This window comes from Osmerus mordax, chromosome 15, assembly GCF_038355195.1.
Source record: "Osmerus mordax isolate fOsmMor3 chromosome 15, fOsmMor3.pri, whole genome shotgun sequence".
In the NCBI taxonomy this organism is placed as follows: Eukaryota; Metazoa; Chordata; class Actinopteri; order Osmeriformes; family Osmeridae; genus Osmerus; species Osmerus mordax.
Window position 1 is genome coordinate 10,617,654 of NC_090064.1, and position 21,680 is coordinate 10,639,333.

The 21,680-nt window shown below is 50.8% G+C and overlaps 1 protein-coding gene across 1 annotated transcript in view; it reads right to left on the reverse strand.

Annotated features, from left to right (window-relative positions):
• zeb1b (zinc finger E-box binding homeobox 1b) overlaps positions 1-21,680 on the reverse strand; it is a 46,771-nt gene that overhangs the window by 14,531 nt on the left and 10,560 nt on the right. The window contains exon 2 of the mRNA XM_067251946.1: positions 140-292. Coding sequence (XP_067108047.1) covers positions 140-292 — 153 coding nt within the window. The remainder of the gene's footprint in view (positions 1-139; positions 293-21,680) is intronic.

Consider the following 21,680-nt stretch of genomic DNA (forward strand, 5'->3'; position numbering starts at 1 on the left):
GCCTGTGAGGACCTTGGCGACTGTTGACTTGCTTTGAAGGTGTGTGTATCTTCTGTGTGTACGTGTATGCCTGTGTTTGCTCGCATACACTGTGCGTGTGTGTGTGTGTGTGTCAGACGTGTGTTTGAATGCTCCTCACCTTCGTCCCAGCGGTCCCCGTTGCGTTCTTCCTCGTGGAGGTTGCTGTCACAGTCCGCCCCGTCCGGCAGACTGCCCTCCTCCTCCACGATGTGCAGCTTGTCCTCGTCATCCGAATCCGACGCACCCTCCACCACATTGCCGTAGTTTGCAACTGCACGGACAGATCAAAGGGCAGGGTTATTAGTTACGACAGTTAGTGTGAGAAAAACGTGTCGGTTGACGATGACAAGAGAAAGGTAGCAACAATCTCTGTGCACATGTCCACCATTTTAGCCTCTCAAACTAATTGAAAAAAGGGCCAAGCTACTCCCATAAAACAGTCCAGTTTACACAGCACAATGGAAAACAGGAAGACAGGGGATGGAGTGTAGTCTGAAGCAGACTGACAAGTGTAATTATAAGGTATAGGCTACACAGAGAAATCCAGACACACACACACACACACACTGGTTATTAAAGTGTAGAGGGAGCTTGGTAGGAGGCCTTGTGTGTGTGTGACCCTGCCGTGTTCCAGGGTAGGAGACACACAGACTGCAGGCCCAATTATTAAAGGAGTAAATTGTCTTGACTGTGCTTGTGTGTGTGTGTGTTAGTGTGTGTGTAGGACCCATCGCTCCTCTGTGTGTAGGTGGTTGGGTTGTCGGCAATGTGGGCGGATGTGTGCGCCTTCATGCATGCATTTGTGTGTGCATTGCACTATTTTTCACCCTCTCTTTTTCCTCAGCCTGTTCCTCAATCTCTCTATTCCACCTGTGGTAACACCTCCCTCCCTCCCTTTTCTCCCTCCCTCCCTCCCTCCCTCTCTCCCTCCTTTCCTCTTTCCATGTCTTTGTTCCACTCTGCTCCAGGTCTTTTCGGGGGCCAAATCCATTCTTCTCGGAGCACAGCTCAGTCAGCAAAGGGTGGAGCTACGAACACAGTTCTCTCTGTGGTCTATCACATACAAACATTTGCACACACACACACACACACACGCACACACACACACACATACACACACACACACACACACACACACACCCAAGCAGTAGATGCAGTGCTTCACCATTGCTGGCTTTTAATGCCCACATACACATTACCCTGATTTGGTGCTTTTTTCTCTCTCAACCTTTTTCTTCCACTCTCTCTCTCTCTCTCTCTCTCTCTCTCTCTCTCTCTCTCTCTCTCTCTCTCCCTCCCTCTGAAGTGGATGATAATGTTCCTGCCAGGGGGAATCATGGTCTTCTGTTTCAATCAATGAGAATTGTTCTGGAGCCCTGTAAGGTAGTGGGGTTGTTCTGTCTGAGAGCACAACATCCCTTGTGGATATCTACACCCCCCGCTCCAACATCCACACACATTTAACTATGGCACTGCGCTGGACACTGCACACCTGCAGTTTTAATAGGGGATTCATTCTCACTGTCTTTTATCCTCCCTCCCTCCCTCCCTCCCTCCCTCCCTCCCTCCCTCCCTCCCTCCCTCCCTCCCTCCCTCCCTCCCTCCCTCCCTCCCTCCCTCCCTCCCTCCCTCCCTCCCTCCCTTCCTTTATTTGTCTTTTTCTCTCTCGTTCTCCCTCCCCCCCGCCCCCTCCTCCAGGTGATATAAAGATGATGTACGAAGCCTCCGGGTGAAGCCTCGTCCTCCACAGCGCCAGACAGTGACACTCCATCCTGGGGCGGGAGGCCCCTCTTTAAGAGGCCACGAGGCGCTGAGGCGTGCTGCTTGTGTCAGCGCAAAAAAACACAAAACAACGCCAGAAGCGCTCCGTCTACCCGGGATGTCCGCCCTGTGATGGACAACAGTGGCAGGTCGGTCGATAAGGAAGTAGCCGCTGGTGAGGAAACCACTTGCGTTCGCTCCTTCGTGGGTAGAGAGCGCGATAGGAAGGACCGGCTGGACCGGCGCCGCTGAGCGCCTTTAACGACACGAGCATTCCCTGCGCCAAATGGTCGGCCTGAGAGGAGTGTGTTGGAGAGGAGAGGTAACACCTCGAGAAGACAAAAGGAAGAGTGGGACAGAGGTTTCCTCTGACTGGCCTGCACATCGTTTGGACAGCTGTCGTCTGTAGCGCAGGCGTGCTAGCTGACACCTGGAGGACCACTCTGAGTTATCTCCAGGAACCAAGGTTAGAGTCCAGCCCTCGGTGCTACGAGCACCTGGAAAAACACTGGCTTCCACTGGATCCTCCACCATGCATCCCTGCCAGGCTCCCACTTCCTTAACAATTAGCCTATGGGGATTCACCGAATCAATGAAGACAATTCTACTGGAAGATTCCATTCTGTCTATCGACAATTGTAAATGGCAAACACCTAAACATATCACCTGGAAAAAAGTATATCCAACACTCTGGTATCAGTGCAAATGCTGCGCCTCCCAAAGTACTTGGTGCCCTGAGTGGGATGACCTGACATGTTGGTGTGAAGTGACCCTCTAAAAAGAGAAGCTACTGGAATGGCTTGTGTGTCTGCCAGTAAAATGCCAGATGAGCCTTGTTAAATCGAATTAAGTTTGTTTTCATGGATCAACCCTTGCTCTGCCTTCTTCTATGAAGTAAGTATCTGTAGACATGTTCCAGCCGGACAAGATGGCCGCAGGTGCTGGGTACACAGACACCCTGTTGTGACACCAACCAGGGGGCATCGATGAATGCTTCTGAAACAGGAACAGGTTTGATCCCCAAGAGACTGTCCCTAGACTCTGCAGTCCATTAACACTAGCAAGACGGACCATATAGGTACAGTTAGAACCATATTGACCTGATAGATCATGTGCAAGACCCACATAGGACTTATAGATACTGTACATTAAGAACCATATAGACCTTCTAGAACCTGAACAAGAAGATCCTTTGGGCAGCAGCCAGCCTATTATTCATTTCAGGACTGCTGTATGTCACTGTCCAGTGTCCACAAACATTGTATTCTTTGCTGTCTTTATATCCATTTGGGAAATGCAGAGCCACTTTTGTCATGAAATAGAAACATATTAAGCCCACAACGCTTAAACAGAATCTTGTTACCCACAGGAAGAAGTGAGAAAAAGCTAAACCTATGACCTGCAGCCAATACAGAAGGTTTTTGCTCTAAAGCAACACTTAGCAACACCAAATGTACAAGGAGCCCATACCATGGTGTTAGAAATATGCCTGGAATGTCCAACCAAAACACTTTCCCTGACTTACAGCCTTAAAGAGACAGATCTGAGGGTGTGCTCTCATAGCTTATCCCCTCGCATTCATCTCCCCCTCAGCTGTGCTAGGGGGCCTGTATTGTTGTGTTGAGTGTGTGATTAGCAAAGTTAGCCTAAATCCTGTCTGCGTAGCACTCAGTGCAGCAGTGACTGAAGCTTGGTTTCTATTGCATTTTCTCTGACATAACACACACACACACACACACACACACACACACACAAAAGCACACCAGCTGGCTATATTTAACCCCAGTACACTCAGTGACTGAGGTACACCACTTATCTCACACCAGGCCGTGGTGAAAATACCACAGGCATCCTCTAAAGAGAACAAACCCCTGCCGTCACCAAGTCTGCTGGCGGCCCTGTACTTTGCTTCACTCAAAGGAACCAAATGCAAACCAAGAAGCTCAAACAAAGTTGCTGCTTTTCAAAACTTAATGTATGCCCTCTAAAGGTGAGGCGCCTTGCACTGCTCCTGAGGTAATTCTTGGGAATAAAAAACAATACCCCAGGAAGGTCCACACTGTCGTTGAAATAGCATGACAAAATAAGTTAGCCAGCTACTCTCAACTTTTGTAGTCAAAACAAAAACAAAAATCCATTGTTTCTCGTTCTTGAGAATGTAGCCCACAGTATGACTCGTCATTCTGTGAATAGTTAGTACATAAGCAAAAAAAAGCCTCTCTCCATGCAAGACTCCCAGTTCTTAGCTTCTTATTATCAGCTGTAGAGGGCACTAGGCTCCCAGGAGATTGCTAGAGAGTTAGCCTGGTGCTAACTCACCCACACCACAGGTATCTTAGCCATATCAAGGCAGTCCACTCAGAGCCTTCAGTAGATAGGCACACTCATGTCCAGAAGGTTTTTCTCCATGACAACACCACAACACAAAACACCAAGTGAGTCATATGAGTCAACTTCATGGAATCATATGAGTGTATGTCCTTGTTGGAGGTAAAAAGCAAAACGGTGTGTGATTTGTTGGAAGCATGACAGAAGCAGGAATTACGATCAAATGGTTGATTTGAATCAAAGATCTCCAGCCTGCAGAGTTGAGGCCTCTTCATATTCATCAGTCCTGGGTAGACAAGAAGACAAAAGGCCCTTGTCTTCCTAATGGTTCTGAATGGGACACAGCCTAGAAGCTAATGAGACTCTGCAGGTCGTGTCCTATCTGCTTGGAGTTAGCTCCACATTAAGACATTGATGCTAATGGAAGCCATTGTTCAGCCCATCTCTATGGAGATGAATAGATGAGCATGAAGTCTATATTAAAACTCCAGGAAGAAGAAGACAGAACATTAAAGAGATAAAAGAAAAAAGCGTCGGACGGTCGAAAAAACGAATCAAATGGCTTTGTGACAGGCCTAACCAAAATAGACTATCGACATTTTTTAATAATCTGCATCATTTTCTATTATGCCTGGAGAAAGGCACCACAGACACATTCCTTCCACTTCTTCACCAGGGAAGCTACACTCCTGTCTCAGATGAATCATACTGGCACTTGCTAATGAGGACAGCGAAGACTGAGGCTCACACTCAGCAGGGTCCTCAGTCAGAGTGGTAGCTAGCTAGCGCCTGACTTCTCAGTCCACGGAGCTCTTCTAAATATGGCCAGGTGGGCCGGCGAGGCCAGGGGTGTGATGTTAGCACGGCGAGCCCCCGCGTTCCTCAGTAATGCCCCTGCCAGAGAGTTTACACTCCCAACGCCTGTTTACAGAGGTGGGACAGACCCATCCACGGTAAGAGGCCATGGTGCCTGAGAATGTGTGTGTGTGTGTTCCAGGAGAAATGGTCTCGTTCGAGTGCGAGTGCGTGTGTATTTTGCGCACCTCAATGAACATGTGTGTGTGTGTGTGTGGTTGCGCTGTGCATTAAGCTGTTAAAAGGCATGCTCGGTATGTCAAAAGGCTCTCCATCATTATCAGCAATCACATGACCTCTGCATGTTCCTCATTGCACAGGCAACCTACAGGAAGTACAACACATGACCAGGACCTCGAGGCTACGCACCCAACCCCCCATACACCACACACAAACACACACATACACGCACACACACACACACACAAACACACACACACACCCACACACCTAAAGACCAGCCTAGTCATTTCCAACACACAGCTGGTGTGCTGCTGAGCTAGGTCAGGGTGGAGCTGTTGATTAGTTGGTGAGCTAGCATTAGCCTAGCTCCTATATAAAGCCAAGGTGTCTGGCTGCCTGTGAGGGTTGAGACAGAGGAGGAGGAGGAAACATCTGTTGGAGCCTCTGGGAAGCCCAGGACCTGCAGACACGCTCCAGCAATCCTCCTCCACCTTTCTCCACTTCTCCTTTTCTACAACTCTCCACACTGCTTCTCCACGCTGACAATTCACACTACTAAAGATTTGGTTAGAAGCATGGGATGGGCCTAACATGTACAAATAAGTCAGTTAAGAAAAAACAGATGAATGCAGTCAGAACACAAACACAGCAATACAAATATTTTGAGAACACAGGAAAGGCTTCACCAGGCACCTGGGTCAACACTTGTTTCCCTCCTGGTGAGGGGACTGATTTAGGTGCAATACCTCTGAAGAAACAGACTAGCAGGAACTAACGAAATCTCACAGGTGTGACAGAGAACGTCAACCTGAGGCCCTGTCACCCCCGTCAGCTCCTGTCAGACAACACTGAGTTCCACTGACATGGCAAGCTCACTGACAACTCAGCAGTTATGACCTCTTTTCCTTTGATTTTTACCGTTTTTGTCTCAGCCTGACACTTGGGGCCAGCTAACCCTATTAATAGAGCAGCTTCCTGGGGTTTTTTCCAGTCGTGAAGCGTGGCGTCTGCACATAAACAACATCACTATGAATCAGCTCAACCCACAACTGCTGGCTCGACAGTTAGCGTAGCATCGTTAATGAAAACATTAATTGAAAAAACAGACCAAAAGAGCTAATTTCACTCATTTCTATTGTGAGTGCCCTACTGCTGAAACTGACTTAGTTCCAGTATGAACTAAAACAATATACCTTGTACATTCAGCCTTGATTAGGAACCTAGCAGTCTGCTGTGGCATTCTAGTAGCAGGTGACTGGACATTCCAGCCTGTATTATCCTTCTTAAGGTTTACCAGGAAGCAGTAAGAAAGCGTTACAGATTTAAAAAAAAATGAATAAAAACATTTCAAGACCAAAATGCAAACTGTTTAGAATGGTCATAGGGCAACCTTTTAAATGAGACTGCAAGTTAAAAGTTACAGGCTGTAAAGTTAGGTGTGGTTCTCTTTGTCACTGATACATACACACGCATGCACATGTTTACACACACTCCATTATCATCAGCATGGTCTCATAAGTTCCACCACTGCCTGACAAATCAATTGCTTAAAAGCAAACAGAATTTATTAACCCAGAAGAAGCAGAAATGAAGCAAGACGGTCAGAAACAAGACGAAAATTCCAGTCAGCAAGACAGTCACATGTCATCACAGCCAGTACAAATTGCTTAAGCTGTTTTGTAAGGGGACACATATACACACATTTCTGCTACAATCCACAATAATCATTTCTCAAACCCGTATGATGAAACAGAATGTATGGTGGGTGGGGGAAAAAACACGAATGAGGCCGAGGGGTAGAGGCAACAGGGGGCGTGATGGAGGGAGAGGAGGGGAGGGGGGATTCACTGAGTAACTGCTAATGGCTTAAAAAGACAAAGCTGGCCTGTCATACACAATGTTCATCTGTGCTGGAGCCGCCTCGGGCACCAAGTGCCACCAACAGTCAGGATCTGTGCCTCTCCTGGACGGCTAAACACAGAGAGGGCGAGAGGAAGGGAGGGAGAGAGAGAGGAAAGGTAGACCGAGAGAGGAACTGTCCCCCCCCCCAAAAAAAAAGGAAGAGAAATGGAGGAAAGGGATGGAGAGGAAGATAAAAAGAGAGGTAGCCTAAACAGAACGAGAGAGAGAAAGAAAGAGGTAAATATAATGAAAGAAAGAAAGAGAGAGGTCAATTTAACGAGAGAGAGTGAGAGAGAGATAGAGAGAGAGCGGGAGAGAGAAAGCGAGAGACAGAGAGAGAGAGCGGGAGAGAGAGAGAGAGACAGAGAGAGAGAGCGGGAGAGAGAGAGAGAGAGAGAGAGAGAGAGCGGGAGCACACACAGTGTGTGAGGGTGATGTGTGACAGTAATGGCTGTATGTCCCTCTGTAAAGGTCAGGTGTTGCTTCGGTGGCTCTATCCTAGTCACAGGGCCTGACAGATGTCTCACAGTGGACAGCCCCGAGCTAGCGTACGTCAGGCTGCACACACACACACACACACACACACACACACACACACACACACACACACAAGCTCATACACACACACAAGCTCATAAACACACACAGACGCAAGCTCATACACACACACAAGACACTTGTGAAATGACACAAGAAGTGACTTTTTGTTTGTTGGCGTAATCTCATTTTACACCGCTTGCAAGTTTCCCAGAGGAATTAGCATGTCAGCACACCTCCAACCCTGTGTTCTGTATTTATGCGGACAACTTTTGCTAACACCCAGACAAACTCTACCAACACGAAATTCAACAAACAAACTGCACAGCCTTTTCCTTTTTTACTATGAAACATTTTCCAGTCAGATGACAGCTGAGTTGATCCCGTCTTTACAACTGTGTTTCTGACCCCCGGGCTAAACATCCTGTACACTAGCCCCCACAATGCCCCAGGCTTCAGGACAACAGGAAGCTGTGTAGTCACACTGGCCGCTTGTTATGTAGCAGGGACCAGGAGTCGAAAGGGTTAAGGCCATAAACCTTCACTGACAAAGAACCTTTTTGTCACCATGACCATGCCCCCTACCGTCACTACCCCACTCTCCAGCCTTCCTCCACCATCTCCCCCAGGCTAGGTGCCCTCTCCCTGGGAAGAGGAGCAGGACTGAGTGCCAGCAGGAGCCTGGCCCCGGCTGGAGCCGTCACACACGTCGTTACCCTGCTAACCAGGAGGACAGGCCTCATTGCAACCCCTCAGCAGGGCGCACATCCACAGTGTGTGGATGTGTGTGTGTCTGTGTGTCTGTGTGTGTCACCAGAGCTGTCCCATGACAACCAGCGTGATCACTCAGCCTCGGAGTGCGTTTCACTGGACGCACACACACACGCTCCTGTGACAATGTGGTGTCTATGGGGATCACTAACACGCTTAAAACCAAGGACTTCTCCATACAGGCACACACAGGAGAGATTGGTCAGATAGAGTCTCGTTTAAGTGCTTTCTCACCCCTCTGCTGAGGAGGGAAAAGGGCTGAGTTGATCTATTGACCAGCCTCCTTTGTTCATCCCACTCCCAGGTTCAGGATGAGGGGGCGCGTGCACCGTGCGCCGTGTCATTGACCGTCAGGGAGACCATTAGCCTTCCGTGGAGAGAAATCGAAGGCGACATTGACGTTCTCGCCGGGGCCGTCGGCAGGCACAGATCTCTCATTCCCCGGCCGGAGTCTGGCAGAGATGGAACGAGGCCACCGTGCACAGGCATCGTCAGCATCGTTATTCACTTGAGCTAATTAGTGCTAACGGACACACCGGTATTCAGTTATGTTCGTTAGGAAAAAACGTTGTCTTCACACACCGTGCCCCTTCGTACGCCGCAACCTTATGCCCTGTGAAGAAGTAACCCAGAGCCAAGCGACATTATCAACCTTAAAGGTTTCCGGCAGCGACCAATCAGATCTGCGTTTCCGCCCCAAATCCTGATCCTCCCTCCTAATGGCTGTGGGGTATTTCCTGCGTGGCTACAGCGCGTTTGTTTGCGCCACAACAGGGCGGTATAACTCTCTGTCCCCGGGGTGACCTTCCGTCGGCGTTCGGGGGGATTCCAGCGGGCGGTGTGAACAGTGCCCTTCCTGTGGTGTGGCCTCGGTGCTCCGCAGGGCAGGAGCGGAAACAGGAAATACGAAGGGAGATGTGGTCCTGCGAGTCATACCAGCCTAAGTCTGACTGTCACTGTGGGTGGGTGGGTGGGTGTGTGCATGTTTGTTGTTTGACTGTGTGCATGTGTGTCACCAGACAGATCAGAGATCACACACCGGCTTTTAATAAACCCAGCAGAAGTGCTCGGCTGATGTGTGTGTGCGTTTTAAAAGGCCCGGGGTGTGTGATTGATGGTTGCTTTTGCCCTGATCATCCTGACAGTAAACACACACACACACACACACACACACACACACACACAGGGGACGGGGAAGAGGGGGAGGGGCAGCCGTCCACACACGCCCTGCTAACAGTATTCATGTGGGCTGCTCAGTCATGCGCGAGCCCTCACTGCGCTCCATATTGATGAGTGCCGTCCGGTAGTTAACCTCTACATGGATACACACAGCAGCCGAAACACACACAGGGACGGAGCCTTTTCCAACAGACGCGTAGGAAACAAGGCAATTCCTAACTGTCTGTGTTCGTTCTGGGGGGGGGGGGGGGGGGGGGGGGGGGGGACAAGCAACATTCTTAGGGATGACGGCGCAAGGAACTGGCCATGGTGAAGGGTTTATCTCCAGAGATAGGACAGGAGAGACCAACAGGCGTTAGGTCTCTCTGGAGATAGGAGAGAGAGAACACAACACCCTAAGAGACGCCCAGTCTCAGTAGCCCAACTGGAGAGGATTCTCAGCCTGCAACTGCTTCCTCCCAGGTGCTCCAGGCAAGGACACAGACAGAGAGATAAAGCACAGAGAGAGAGGGAGAGAGGAGGGGGGGCGAAAGAAAGGATGGGACGGACCAAATGAATGAGAGTGTGAGAGGGAAATAAAGTGACAGCGGAGGGAGGGGTGAGAGGGAGAGGGAGAGAAAGGAATGAAGGGAGAGAGAAACAAATGGTCAACACGACGAGTGAGAAAGGTATCTCGAGAGAAGGAAGGGAAATGAAAGGGCGAAGAAACAAAAAGAAGATGACCAACGAAAGAGAAAGAGCCAGACAGAGACACTGATAAGCTGCAGGGCAGCTGAAGAGTTTCAGAGATAGCCCTTCAAACAATGGAAGGAAGTGGTGGTGGGGCGGAGGATGGGGGGGGGGGGGGTCTGGACGCTGGTCTGCACACTGGTATGTTCACACAAACAAACAAGAAGCCACAACACTGACTCCTCACACCTGACCTTAACCTGGCCAACATAACCCTCTGACTGTGCCTGGTAATGGTCAATATGGCTTCCCTGTAAGCCGTGCTCTCTACGGTGGGGTCCTCTCTAAAGCCTCTGTGAGTGTGAAGAGGTCAGAGCAGCCGGTGGTGGGGGAGTTAGGGGGTCGAGGGACTAACGTTCCCCCACCTGGAGACCAATGGGGTCAGCCGTGCTGGTTGAGTTAAAGTTCCCCTACCTGGAGACCCATGTGGTCAGCCGTGCTGGTTGATATAACTTCCCAGAGGGTTGGGGGGGGGGGGGAATAGTTTCAGAACTATTTTCAACCAGGCCTCTTTAATTGTACAAAATTAGGTACTTCTCTTTCTGTGTGATTCACACACAGGAGCCAGACTCTGCCCAGTGACTAAGTTATTACAAGGCTGACCAAACCTTCCTGATACCATTGTCTCGACTACTGTTGTTTCATTTTCTGTTACATTGAGAAAGGAATTTCTGAATAGCTCACGGCACAGAGAGCCTGCCAGTCTGAGGACAACCAGTAAGGTGCGTGTCTGGGTAAAGTTGATAACACAACTTAACGTCATTTACGACAGGGTGTTTGCTCATGTTTACATGAGTCCCAAGATCGGCTAACAAGCTGAAATGCTCCATGTAACAGTGGCTGAATGACAGCTTTGACGTGGTTGGGTAAGACACACAAGACGACAGGGACTGTGTTTTTTCTCCTCGTCAGCATGTGGTTGGAGTGAGGGGCCAGTGACACTGCACAGGTCCATAGTTAGGGTCTGTCACTGTATGACCCAGGTGTCTTGTCTCACTAGATACAGGAGAGGGCGATTCCCTTCTTGTGTTTCTGTACTTCAAGTATTTTGCAAGCGTTTGCCCTGTGTTGACTGTGTGTGCGTGCGCATGTGTGTGTGAGTGCCCGCGTGCGTGAGTGTTACCAGTGAAGAAAATCAACTATTCAAACCCATACATTATGTATCAGATGCACTTCGTTCCTCTTAAGTGTTTAACAATGTCTCACCGGAGCCTTGGCATCTGTATCAAAGCCTCTTCAGCCCGTCCCTAAAGCCATATCACCTTAACCAAACAACTACAGCCAAGCAGAGGATTATGCAGGCCTGCCTTTGACACAAAAACAAACACACCCACGACACACGCGCACATACAAGCGACCCTAACGCGGCTAGCTGCTCACCGCCGCAGCGCCGCCGCCGCCGCGGCAACAGAAACAATTCTCCACACAAAGCAAAGGTTAAGCGTGCGACACAATGTCATCCTCTTAAAATCATCCACTCACGCCCGCCTGATAGGCGCCCGGGCAGATTAGAGATTACCATCAAATCATCCGCCTCCCACTTTTGTGTGGGGAGCTATTGTGGTGGACACACACCTGCTACTTTGCTGTAATGCACTTAGCCCGCGCTGGCGCTGCCAGCAGCGGGGCGGAGAGCGCTGCTGACGACGGCTGCACAGCTGATATATAGAGGAGGAGGTTCTCATCAGCGAGAGAGGGTTCAGCCCAAACAAAGGATATAGGCCCTGGTTAGAGCAAGCTGGTTGTGTGTGTGTGTGTGTGTGTGTGTGTGCGTGAGCAGGTCTGAGTGTAAGGTGTGTGCGTGCCCACGACCATGCCTGCATGTCAGAGGTGTGTGTGTGTGTGCATGCGCGCGTGTGTGTGTGTAATAAGTATGACACGGTGCTCTCTCCCTGTCGGAGCTGATGCAGTGTGACTGTCTCTAATGGGAGAAGAGAAGATCCCTGCTGACTTTGAACAGGGCGCAGGGCCAACATAAGCCCCCCGAATAACTCCTGCCCACTACACGCTCTGCCAGGAGGGCAGGATTAAGGGAAAATGTTGACCTCTCTCTCCCTCTCTTTCTCTCACGCTCTCTCTCTCTCTCTCTCTCTCTCTCTCTCTCTCTCTCTCTCTCTCTCTCTCTCTCTCTCTCTCTCTCTCTCTCTCTCTCTCTCTCTCTCTCTGTCATGCTGACTTTAATGGTCTTTCTAAAATTAACTTGCCGGATTACAGCTCAGGTGTGCTCCTGAAACCCACTACCAGGGCACACAAACACACACCTGCACACACACCTGCACACACAAACACATGCCTGCACACACACACACACACATCCACAGGATCTCAATGACCACGTTCCCTCAGCTCTAGGAAGCAGCATCCTGTCGAGCCGGGGCAGACCGAGGAGCGGGGAGGAGAGGGAGGGAGAGACAGATAAAGAGAGTTAAAAGACTGTGCGAGGACGCCCGTCTGACAGCACGGGCCCTGGAGTCAGCCCGCAGGACTTGCTGATTCAATTTGCCCATGAATCTGGCACCGTCGCCGTAGAAACGCTAGCTCGGCACTTTTATTCATTTTCATCTTCATTTAAAAAAAATAGAACAAATCTCTCCCCTCTGTTCTCTCTGTTGTCTCCCCCCCCCCTCCCTCCTCCCCCCTCCCCTCCCCCCTCCCTCCTCCCCCCCTCCTCCCTCCCCTCTCTCTCTGGTTCTTCAGTCCCTGGGGGAGTCTGCCATGTGAAGTTGGGGAAGACTCGTGTTATTCAGTGTGTGAGTGCTTCCCCCTGTTAGCCTGGGGGTCTCTCTTTGGAGAGGGGGCGGGGGGCGGGGAGGGCTTACAGAAGCTGCTTTACATACATGTTCCACTCCATCCAGCCTCATGGACACTAGGAGACAAGCCCTGTCACAGTATGCGTGTGTGACCTCGTGACCCCACCACCCACCCCCTCTCACCCCTCCACTCCCGCCCCATCCTTAACTGAGCCGCCTACGGTCAGGCGTCCAGTAGGACCCAGACCACATGGTCCTGCCCAGCCCAAGCCCCACCCGGCCAGGCAGGAACAATGCGTCTTTCATCCAGCCCACTGCCGTTCCCCAGCATCCATAAAGTCCAGCACTGAGGGCATCCTCCTTCCTGATGGAGAGGACAGCCACAGGCACAGCCAGTCCTCATGCTTTTTTAATGGGAATGAATAAAGTAGAACCGCCTGGACACAAGGTAGTTATCACCTCTGTGTAGCACAGACCAGGGGTGGATGGATGGAGGGGGTTAGAGATGGATGGAGGGGGTTAGAGATGGATGGATGGAGGGGGTTAGAGATGGATGGAGGGGGTTAGAGATGGATGGAGGGGGTTAGAGATGGATGGATGGAGGGGGTTAGAGATGGATGGATGGAGGGGGTTAGAGATGGATGGATGGAGGGGGTTAGAGATGGATGGAGGGAGGGGGTTAGAGATGGATGGAGGGAGGGGGTTAGAGATGGATGGATGGAGGGGGTTAGAGATGGATGGATGGAGGGGGTTAGAGATGGATGGATGGAGGGGGTTAGAGATGGATGGATGGAGGGGGTTGGAGATGGATGGATGGAGGGGGTTGGAGATGGATGGAGGGACGTGTTGGGCAGCGCAGGATGGATGGACAGAGGGGCTGATGGGTTACGGAAGAAGAGATAAACGAACAGACAGGTAGAGGACAACCTCCTTATCAGGATAGGTAGCATGAGACCAAGGGCTTTCGACGGTCCCCACAGCCTCCCACAACCTCCTGCAGTTCAAACCTGCCTCAAGACCGCTACCTGTTTCCAGCACTCCCCTTCTGGGTGCCTAGCGACGTGTTGACACAGAGTCTACTTTCATACGCCTCCGCAAGTCTCCTCTTTGATCTACCTTGGGGAAGGAAAACAGGGCTTTGGAAAAGGCGGAGAAAAAAAGAGAGAAGTAGAGAAAAGAAAGAGGGAAAGAAAAACAGGGCGAGCCCACCTCTGTTCCCTTCCCGAGGTGTCTGGCCACTGCGAGGGAAGGAGGGAGGGATTGGACTCAGAACATTGCTTGGTTTAGTCAGCTAGGTATTGTGGCCAGAGAACCACTGAATTCCAGTGTAGGCAGAGAGAAAGAACTGGTGTCTGAATGGCTACAAGTAACAGCAACTGACATCTGTATGCCTCACATCGGGCAGTGAGGGAACCAATCAACAGATCCCTCCACACCTGCGAGCCAATTAGAAAGCAGGAAGGACCACATCAGAAACCCCTGTCAGACCCATCAGTGGAGGTAGAGGGGGTGGAGTCACATGTGCCCGAAAAACAACTTCCTCCAGTCTCCACCAATGGCAGGCTGAACTTGTTGGCACTCGGACAGTGGAAAACTAGTGTGTCTCCTCTGGTCCCAAGCTTGGTGTTCTTGTTTCGCAGGCTCTCCATCCTGCCATGTTTTGGCACAGATAAACACAGATAAACGCTGGCCAACTGTGGCTGTGACTGTACTGTGCACTGAACGTGGCCAGCATTTGAGAACCAGCAGTCTATATTGGTAGTCCAATGACAGGGCGTTGCTGAGAAGATCTTATTTTAGCATGAGAGGTAGCTGGAGATAAGGTGTTTAGTGGCCGTGAGTATGTATGTATGTATGTGTGTGTGTGTGTGAGACGGGGACTTTCTTATCTGTCTGACAACTTTAACTGCTCAATTTATGAGTCTCTTAAGCTTCATGTACCCCACAGTCCTGGGAGAAGTCCCAAACAAAACCAACACAACATACTTCCTCATGTTATTTTGGCATGCTCCTGTATTGCCCACGAGAGAGTCTATGTACTCTGTGGTTTTCTGTCTGTCTTTCTCTCCCCGCCCGTCTCTCTCGGTCTCACCCACTGTCCCTCTGTCTCCACAGCCGCCGCCTCTCTCTTTCCCACACCCGTCATCGCTTACTCTCTCTCCATCTCTCTCGCTTCCACTGTCCTGTCATTCTCTCCTCCTCTCATCCCCCACCTTCCCAACTCTCTCTCTCTCTGCCCCCCCCCCCTCTCTCACACACACACACACACATCGCTCATCTCTCTGTCTGCACCCCCCCACACACACACACACAGCAGTTTATTTAGCTCATGTGTTTACATTCCTAGCCAGACTGCCTCTCCCTGGGGAACCACCCAACTGAGCAACAAGCTAACCCTCAGCCTCCCTCTCTCTTTCTCTCTGTTTGAGCCCAGAAGCATATTGTACGAGCACACATACACACACTTTGAAAACAGTCGCTCATCAAAACGCTGACAGACGGCCAGACAAATAGATGAGCAACGCTTTTTATGGAGAAAAAAAACAGGCACCTAAAGCAGAAACCTCAAACTCGTGAGACCAGATCCAGCTCTGCGCAGGGGAGGGAAGGAGAGGTGTGGGGAAGGGGGAGAGGAGGGCAGGCCGGGGCAGGGGAGAGGAGGGGGTGGGAGGGGAGAAGGGAGGCTAACTGGAGCAGACGTGGGGGGATCCAGCTGCCTAGTTGTCTCTCATTCAGACGTCAGCCAGGTTAACGGGGGAGGAGGTTCAGACCGGGCCCGGTAAGAGAAGGGGCAGTCTGATTGAAAGAGGTACTGGATACCTTCTCTTTCTGTCTGGCTGTTACGTCACAACTATCAGATATACGATGCAATCCAACATACTCCAGCCATACTTCACCATTGCAACATTGAACTTATTCCTCATCCTCCTGCTCTTCCTCAATCCTCCTCCACCTCCTTCTGCTCGCCATCTTCCTCCTGCTCCTCCCTCCTCCTCCTCCTGCTTCTCTTCCTACTTCTACTTTCTCCTCCCTCCTCTTCTCCCTCCTGCTCCTCTTCCTCCCTCCTCTTTTCCCTCCTGTTCCTCCTCCTCTCCCTCCTCCCTCCTGCTCCTCTTCTCCCTCCTGCTCCTCCTCCTCTTCTCCCTCCTGCTCCTCTTCCTCCCTCCTCTTATCCCTCCTCTTCCTCGTCCTCTCCCTCCTCCCTCCTGCTCCTCGCCCTCTCCCTCCTCCTCCTCTCCCTCCTGCTCCTCCTCCTCTCCCTCCTCCTCCTCTCCCTCCTGCTCCTCCTCCTCTCCCTCCTCCTCCTCTCCCTCCTGCTCCTCCAGGCCCATTGCAGGCCGGTGCTCTCAGGGCTCTCTGGGCTGGGGCTCTGGGGGCAGGCGTGACCCAGCGCAGGCAGGGGTGTGTGGGAGAGAGGAGACACATCTGCTAGAGATTTGGGACTGGGCTAGATCACCAGAGAGACTGCTCTCTCTCTCTCTTTGAGGGTGGGGTGGGTGAAAATGTGTGGTGTGTGTGTGTGTGTGTGTAAGACATCCGTCCTGTACATCTCATCCACGAAACCTTGCCGTACATTCTGCACCCCCTGATATTTTGGATGGAGTATATAACCTGTGAATGGAGCCTTCCCTGGAAACGTGTGTGTGGGTGACATCAGCGGGCCAGGGCCGGGGCTAGGACGGACGCTTGGGTCGCTCTCTTTTACTCCAAAATGGAAAAGCAAACTCTGCATGTGTGCCACAGGGTCTTCAATCACACAGCACAATGTGAGCTGAAGATGTAGGAACAACTGGGGGGAAAGGTCCTGACACACATGCCCATATATACAAAAGGATGGACGAGAGAGAAGGAGGGAGAGAGAGGGAGAGAGAGACAGAGGGAGAGAGAGACAGAGAAAGAGAGGGAGGGAGGGAGAGAGAGAGAGTAGGAGAGGGAGAGAGAAAGAGAGAGAGGGAGAGAGAGAGAGAGAGAGAGAGAGAGAGAGAGAGAGAGAGAGAGAGAGAGAGAGAGAGAGAGAGAGTGAGTGAGGGGGCGATGAAGAGGAAGAGAGGCTTGAGTGGTTGCATCCTCTGAAAGAAGTGTCCAAAAACCAGAGCCTCTTCTATTGTTAGATGTTCCATGATTTGCATGACAGCCTGATTCAGTATGACTGCTGTCCTTCAGCCGCAAGGAAATCAGAACATGTTATTGGACTGTGATCTGTTTCAATAAAGCAGGAAAAGAGAGAGAGAGGGAGCGAGAGAGGTAAATGTTTTCTAACCACTCGAGAGAGATTGGATTGGTGCATTCATCCTCATATCCTTTCCTCTCCCCTCGTCTCCCCTCCTCTGCTCTTCTCCCTCTTCCTCTCTTTCTCCCCTCCTCTCTCCTCCACCGGGAGGTTGGCAAGAGCCCACTGATGACCACTTAATCAATACCGCCAGGTTGCCACGACAACCTTGATTTCCTGCGCCGTTTCCCGAGGCCTTGTGATTGCGCCCGCCGTCCGCCGCACCTGCCGCACTCCCTCCCTCCTTCCCTCCCCTCGCTCTCCCCTCCTCTCATCTGCGACTTATCTGTCATCTCCTCCGTATCTCACCAGGGACGGGTGGCTCGTCACCGCCAGGGCACGGCGCGAGAGCAGAGGACTCAACAAATAATGGGCCGTTCTAAAAACAAAGGTGCAGGCTGACGCCCGAGAAAACCCCCCTCTGAGAGCTGATCAGGGCTACACACATACAGACACACACACACACAAACCTCCGTCATCCATAAATAACACAGAGCTGATAGATATCATATCTCCCTCGGAGAGTGATGTCATTGCACCTGGGGAGCCTTTAACATCGTTCAACCCCTCCCTCTCTCTGTCTCCCTCTCTCTCTCTCTCTCTCTTTCTCTCCCCCTCCCCTCCCCCTCCGGGTGGGCGGTAAACGTGTAGATGGGAGGAGGGAGGACAGGGTTAGCACCCCCGGGTTTTTTTCATTAATGGAGAGCTCATTAATCGAGGGTGATAACGAGGACAAGTGCCACGAAGATGATTAAAACAGCTCTCCTTTACCAGGGCGCCCTTGGGGACAAACAGACGGGGGACGGAGGAGGCCAAAGGTGGGACACCCACATCAGACACACACACAACACACATCCGAATGTCCCCATAACGATAGCAGCAAAGGACACAGTCCGCTCACTGAGATCTGTAGGACATCAGGGTATTAGTATTCTCATTCTAGTAACGTCTGTCTGGCACACACACAAACACACGCACACACACACACACACACACACACACACACACAGAGATAGCTTACATTAACCCATCCATCCTGAGTAATCAACCTTTCTGCTTCCTCTTAACCACTGCTCTCATTCTTCCCTATAACAGGACATTAGTGTGTACGTGTGTGTGTGTGTGTGTTTGTGCGTGGGTGTTTGTGTGTGTGTGTGGGGGGGGGGGGCGGGGGTGAGGCTCTCATGCTGCTGAGGAGCAGACTTAAAAATAAATCTCTGGAGTTTTTCTCCTCTGTTTTTCTTATTCTCCTCCCCTCTCAACAGGAAGTAGGGATGGTGACTGGCTGTTTACTGGCCCTACTTTGGACTGACTCAGGCCGTCTGCCTGGGCCTGGCTGTGGAACAAGCCTGTGGGGCTGTCATGCGGGCTAGACGTTGTTCAACTGAGCAGCTACATTGCTTTTCACAAGCAACATAACACCATATGAGTGCCCCGTGTGAATGTCTGTGTGTCACCCTGCATGTGTGTGTGTGGAATTGATTGTGTGATTGTGTGACTGTGTGTCTGTGTGTGTGTGTGTGTGTGACTGTGTGTGTGTGTGTGTCTACTGGGAGGGAGGGGGGGTCAACCACAGATACACAGAGAGCTCATTACCCCTACATAAGGGCTTTGCGAACTGCAATCATTTAGTTGAACACACACACACACATTAAATCCAATCTGTCTCGCCCCAACCTAATCCCCTTTCCACAGGCATGGAGGTAAGAAGACAGTAATCCTCTGTATTTGTATATTAATATGAGGCTTGGGTCAGGGGCTGTTCTGGGCTGGGTTACGCAGGGCTGGTCTGGCAAGGGGCTAGGCTGGGCTGGATTATATCATGATGTATAATCTATGGTAGGTTAATCTTCCTGTCGATATGCGAAGTACCGTTTAATACTGTATGCAGATCCCCGTGGATTAGCAAGCCATGGACCGAAGTGCACCCCGACCACGCTTATAGAATGTAGAGTATGCATCAGAGCTGTCTTTCTGCTAGGTTCAACTGGGAACTCCACCCGATTTGTTAGTGCATCAAGCCTTTTTGACCACCAGTTGACTCCCAAAAGTATACGCATTCGATTAAGTACTCCAACCCTGAATTAGCCCTGACATCATCCTGAGACTAATTCATTACCTTCAGTAAAGCAGAGGAGGAAGAGGACGAGCGAGGAAGAGGAGAGGTGGCCTTCAGACGAGCACGTCTCGTCTCGCCCGTCTAGACGCCAAGCTGATGGCCCAGCGTCCCTCCCAATGCCATAGATTTATCAGGCGAGCTATTCGATTAGGTGGGGACACCGCTTTAAATTAGCCGTCCGAGGGAAGGCAGGGGCCAGCAGACGAGGCGGTATTGAGGGCTATATGGACAGACAGAAGCCTGGGTGCTTAGCGGGCCCTTTTTGCAATTGAAGAGCTTCTCCCCATTTGGAAAAGGAGCCGTCTCAGATCTCTCTGTGATCCTGCAGCATGGGAGGCCGACACAGAGGAGCTGCAGCGCATCAGTGGGTAATATATCGGATCCATCCACTCAGACACACAAACTCATGTCTTATATTAAGGAGAGACATCTGGCAGTAACAGCCCCCTGGAGAGAGAGGGGGGAGCAGTACGAAAAGACTTCATGCACAGGTCGGAATTTAGAACTGAAGAAACACAGGTTGGCGATCTGATCCGCATCTTAGGAAAAAGGCAAGTCAGTACACACTCATGCACTGAACCACTCTTGGCCAAAAACAGACACGTATGCACACACAACACAAAGAATGAATACACACGCACACACACTCAGCTACATAAATACACACACCATACACTAACGCACGAACAAACACACAAACACACATACACACCCAGGAGACACCCAGGAGACAGACCATGTGACTCTCACGGGGAAATCTCATGGGTGCATCCGCACACCCCTCCTCCCCCCCTCCTTCCCCCATCTCCCTGCTCTGACCTCTCTGATGAAAGAGCACTGATAATAACAACAGGAAGTCAGCTTGGCCTGGCCCCACCTCCCAGCTGCAAGCAGCCTCTTTCTCTCCGCTCTCTTTCTCTCCACTCTCTCTTTCACTCTCTCAGTCTATCTCTGCCCCTTCGGTGACTCTCTTCATCTAGCATTTGTCTGTCTCCTTTTCTCTGTCTACCCTGTGCCGTGCCTGGACATCCATCACAAATTCCTAATTAATAAACTACCTCCAAAGAGAGCCAGTCTAGATTCCATGACCTATTGACAGAGGGAAATTCCAGAGAACCTAGTTACTTGCCATGTTAGGCCCACATCAGCCCCGAGGAGTGTCCGCCACATCAGTCCCAAAATGAGACATTGCTTGATCATGTGGGGCAGCTGAATGAGGGGCAAGGTGCCATCCAGGCAAGACGTGCTGCGGCCTGGCACAGACACAAGGGGAGCCACAGACCGTGGGGGGCGGGGGCTTGTCACTGGCTCAATGCCCCTTATTTATCCCCCTTTTTGGAAGTCAGCCTTGAAAGAGGGGGAAGTTGGCGTAGATGGCATACTAAGGATCCCGGGGTCATTTAAATTCACGGCAGGTACGCGTGGCCGCGGTGTTTGATGACAGTGGCACAAGCTCAAAAGCAACAAAGAGTTTCTTTGTTGTTCAATAAAGAGAGGGCTAACACAACATTAGGTAACAAAAACAAGAAGCGCACAGATCAAAACAAGATATCCAGTTGAAGCTACAAGCTAGACCCGAGGATGCTGTTAGCTACCTTGGAGGGGAGATTTTGTGCCTTCAAGGGGGCTTTGCTGAAAGAAAGATGCCAGAGAAGGTCAGGAAGAAAAGAAATACTCCTCTTCCATCTTTGTGGCACATTAAGTTCAGACTGTGAACTTCCTGTCCGGTAGCCACGTTTCAGACACCGTTGGCTGTTTCTCTGGATTCAGAGAGTCCCAGAGGACAGACTGACCCTGCAGGGCCATGTTCCAGCTCTATTCACCAACCCTGGTTGAAGAGAAAGGTGCTCGCTAGGAAATATGACCTTTCATTCTCACTAGCCTAGAGCCCAAACCCTCAATTTTCACAACCACAGGGTTTTTTGTATTTTCGGCCTTGAAAGAAATGTTGCTTTACCTTCTGTCTGTGTTCTAGGCCAACCTTCATCCACCCACTGCTACTCCCTGTGGAAGAAATTGGGATTTCCGGTGTGCTTACATTATTCACTAATCAATAGAACTAGTCATTGGATACTAGTTAGTACGTTCTCATGTAAGCTTGCTATTAATAAGAGTATATTGTGTCTATGTGTCAGGGTTAATAGATGTTCGGGGTCAAGAGAAAGTACTGGCTAAACGTTCCTTGTCATGACTACAAGGAGAGCTCCAACTATGAACTCTCTAGTCTGAGAGTTGTCATGTGTTGGGAGCAGTGAATCTCTTTCTCTGAGACTGG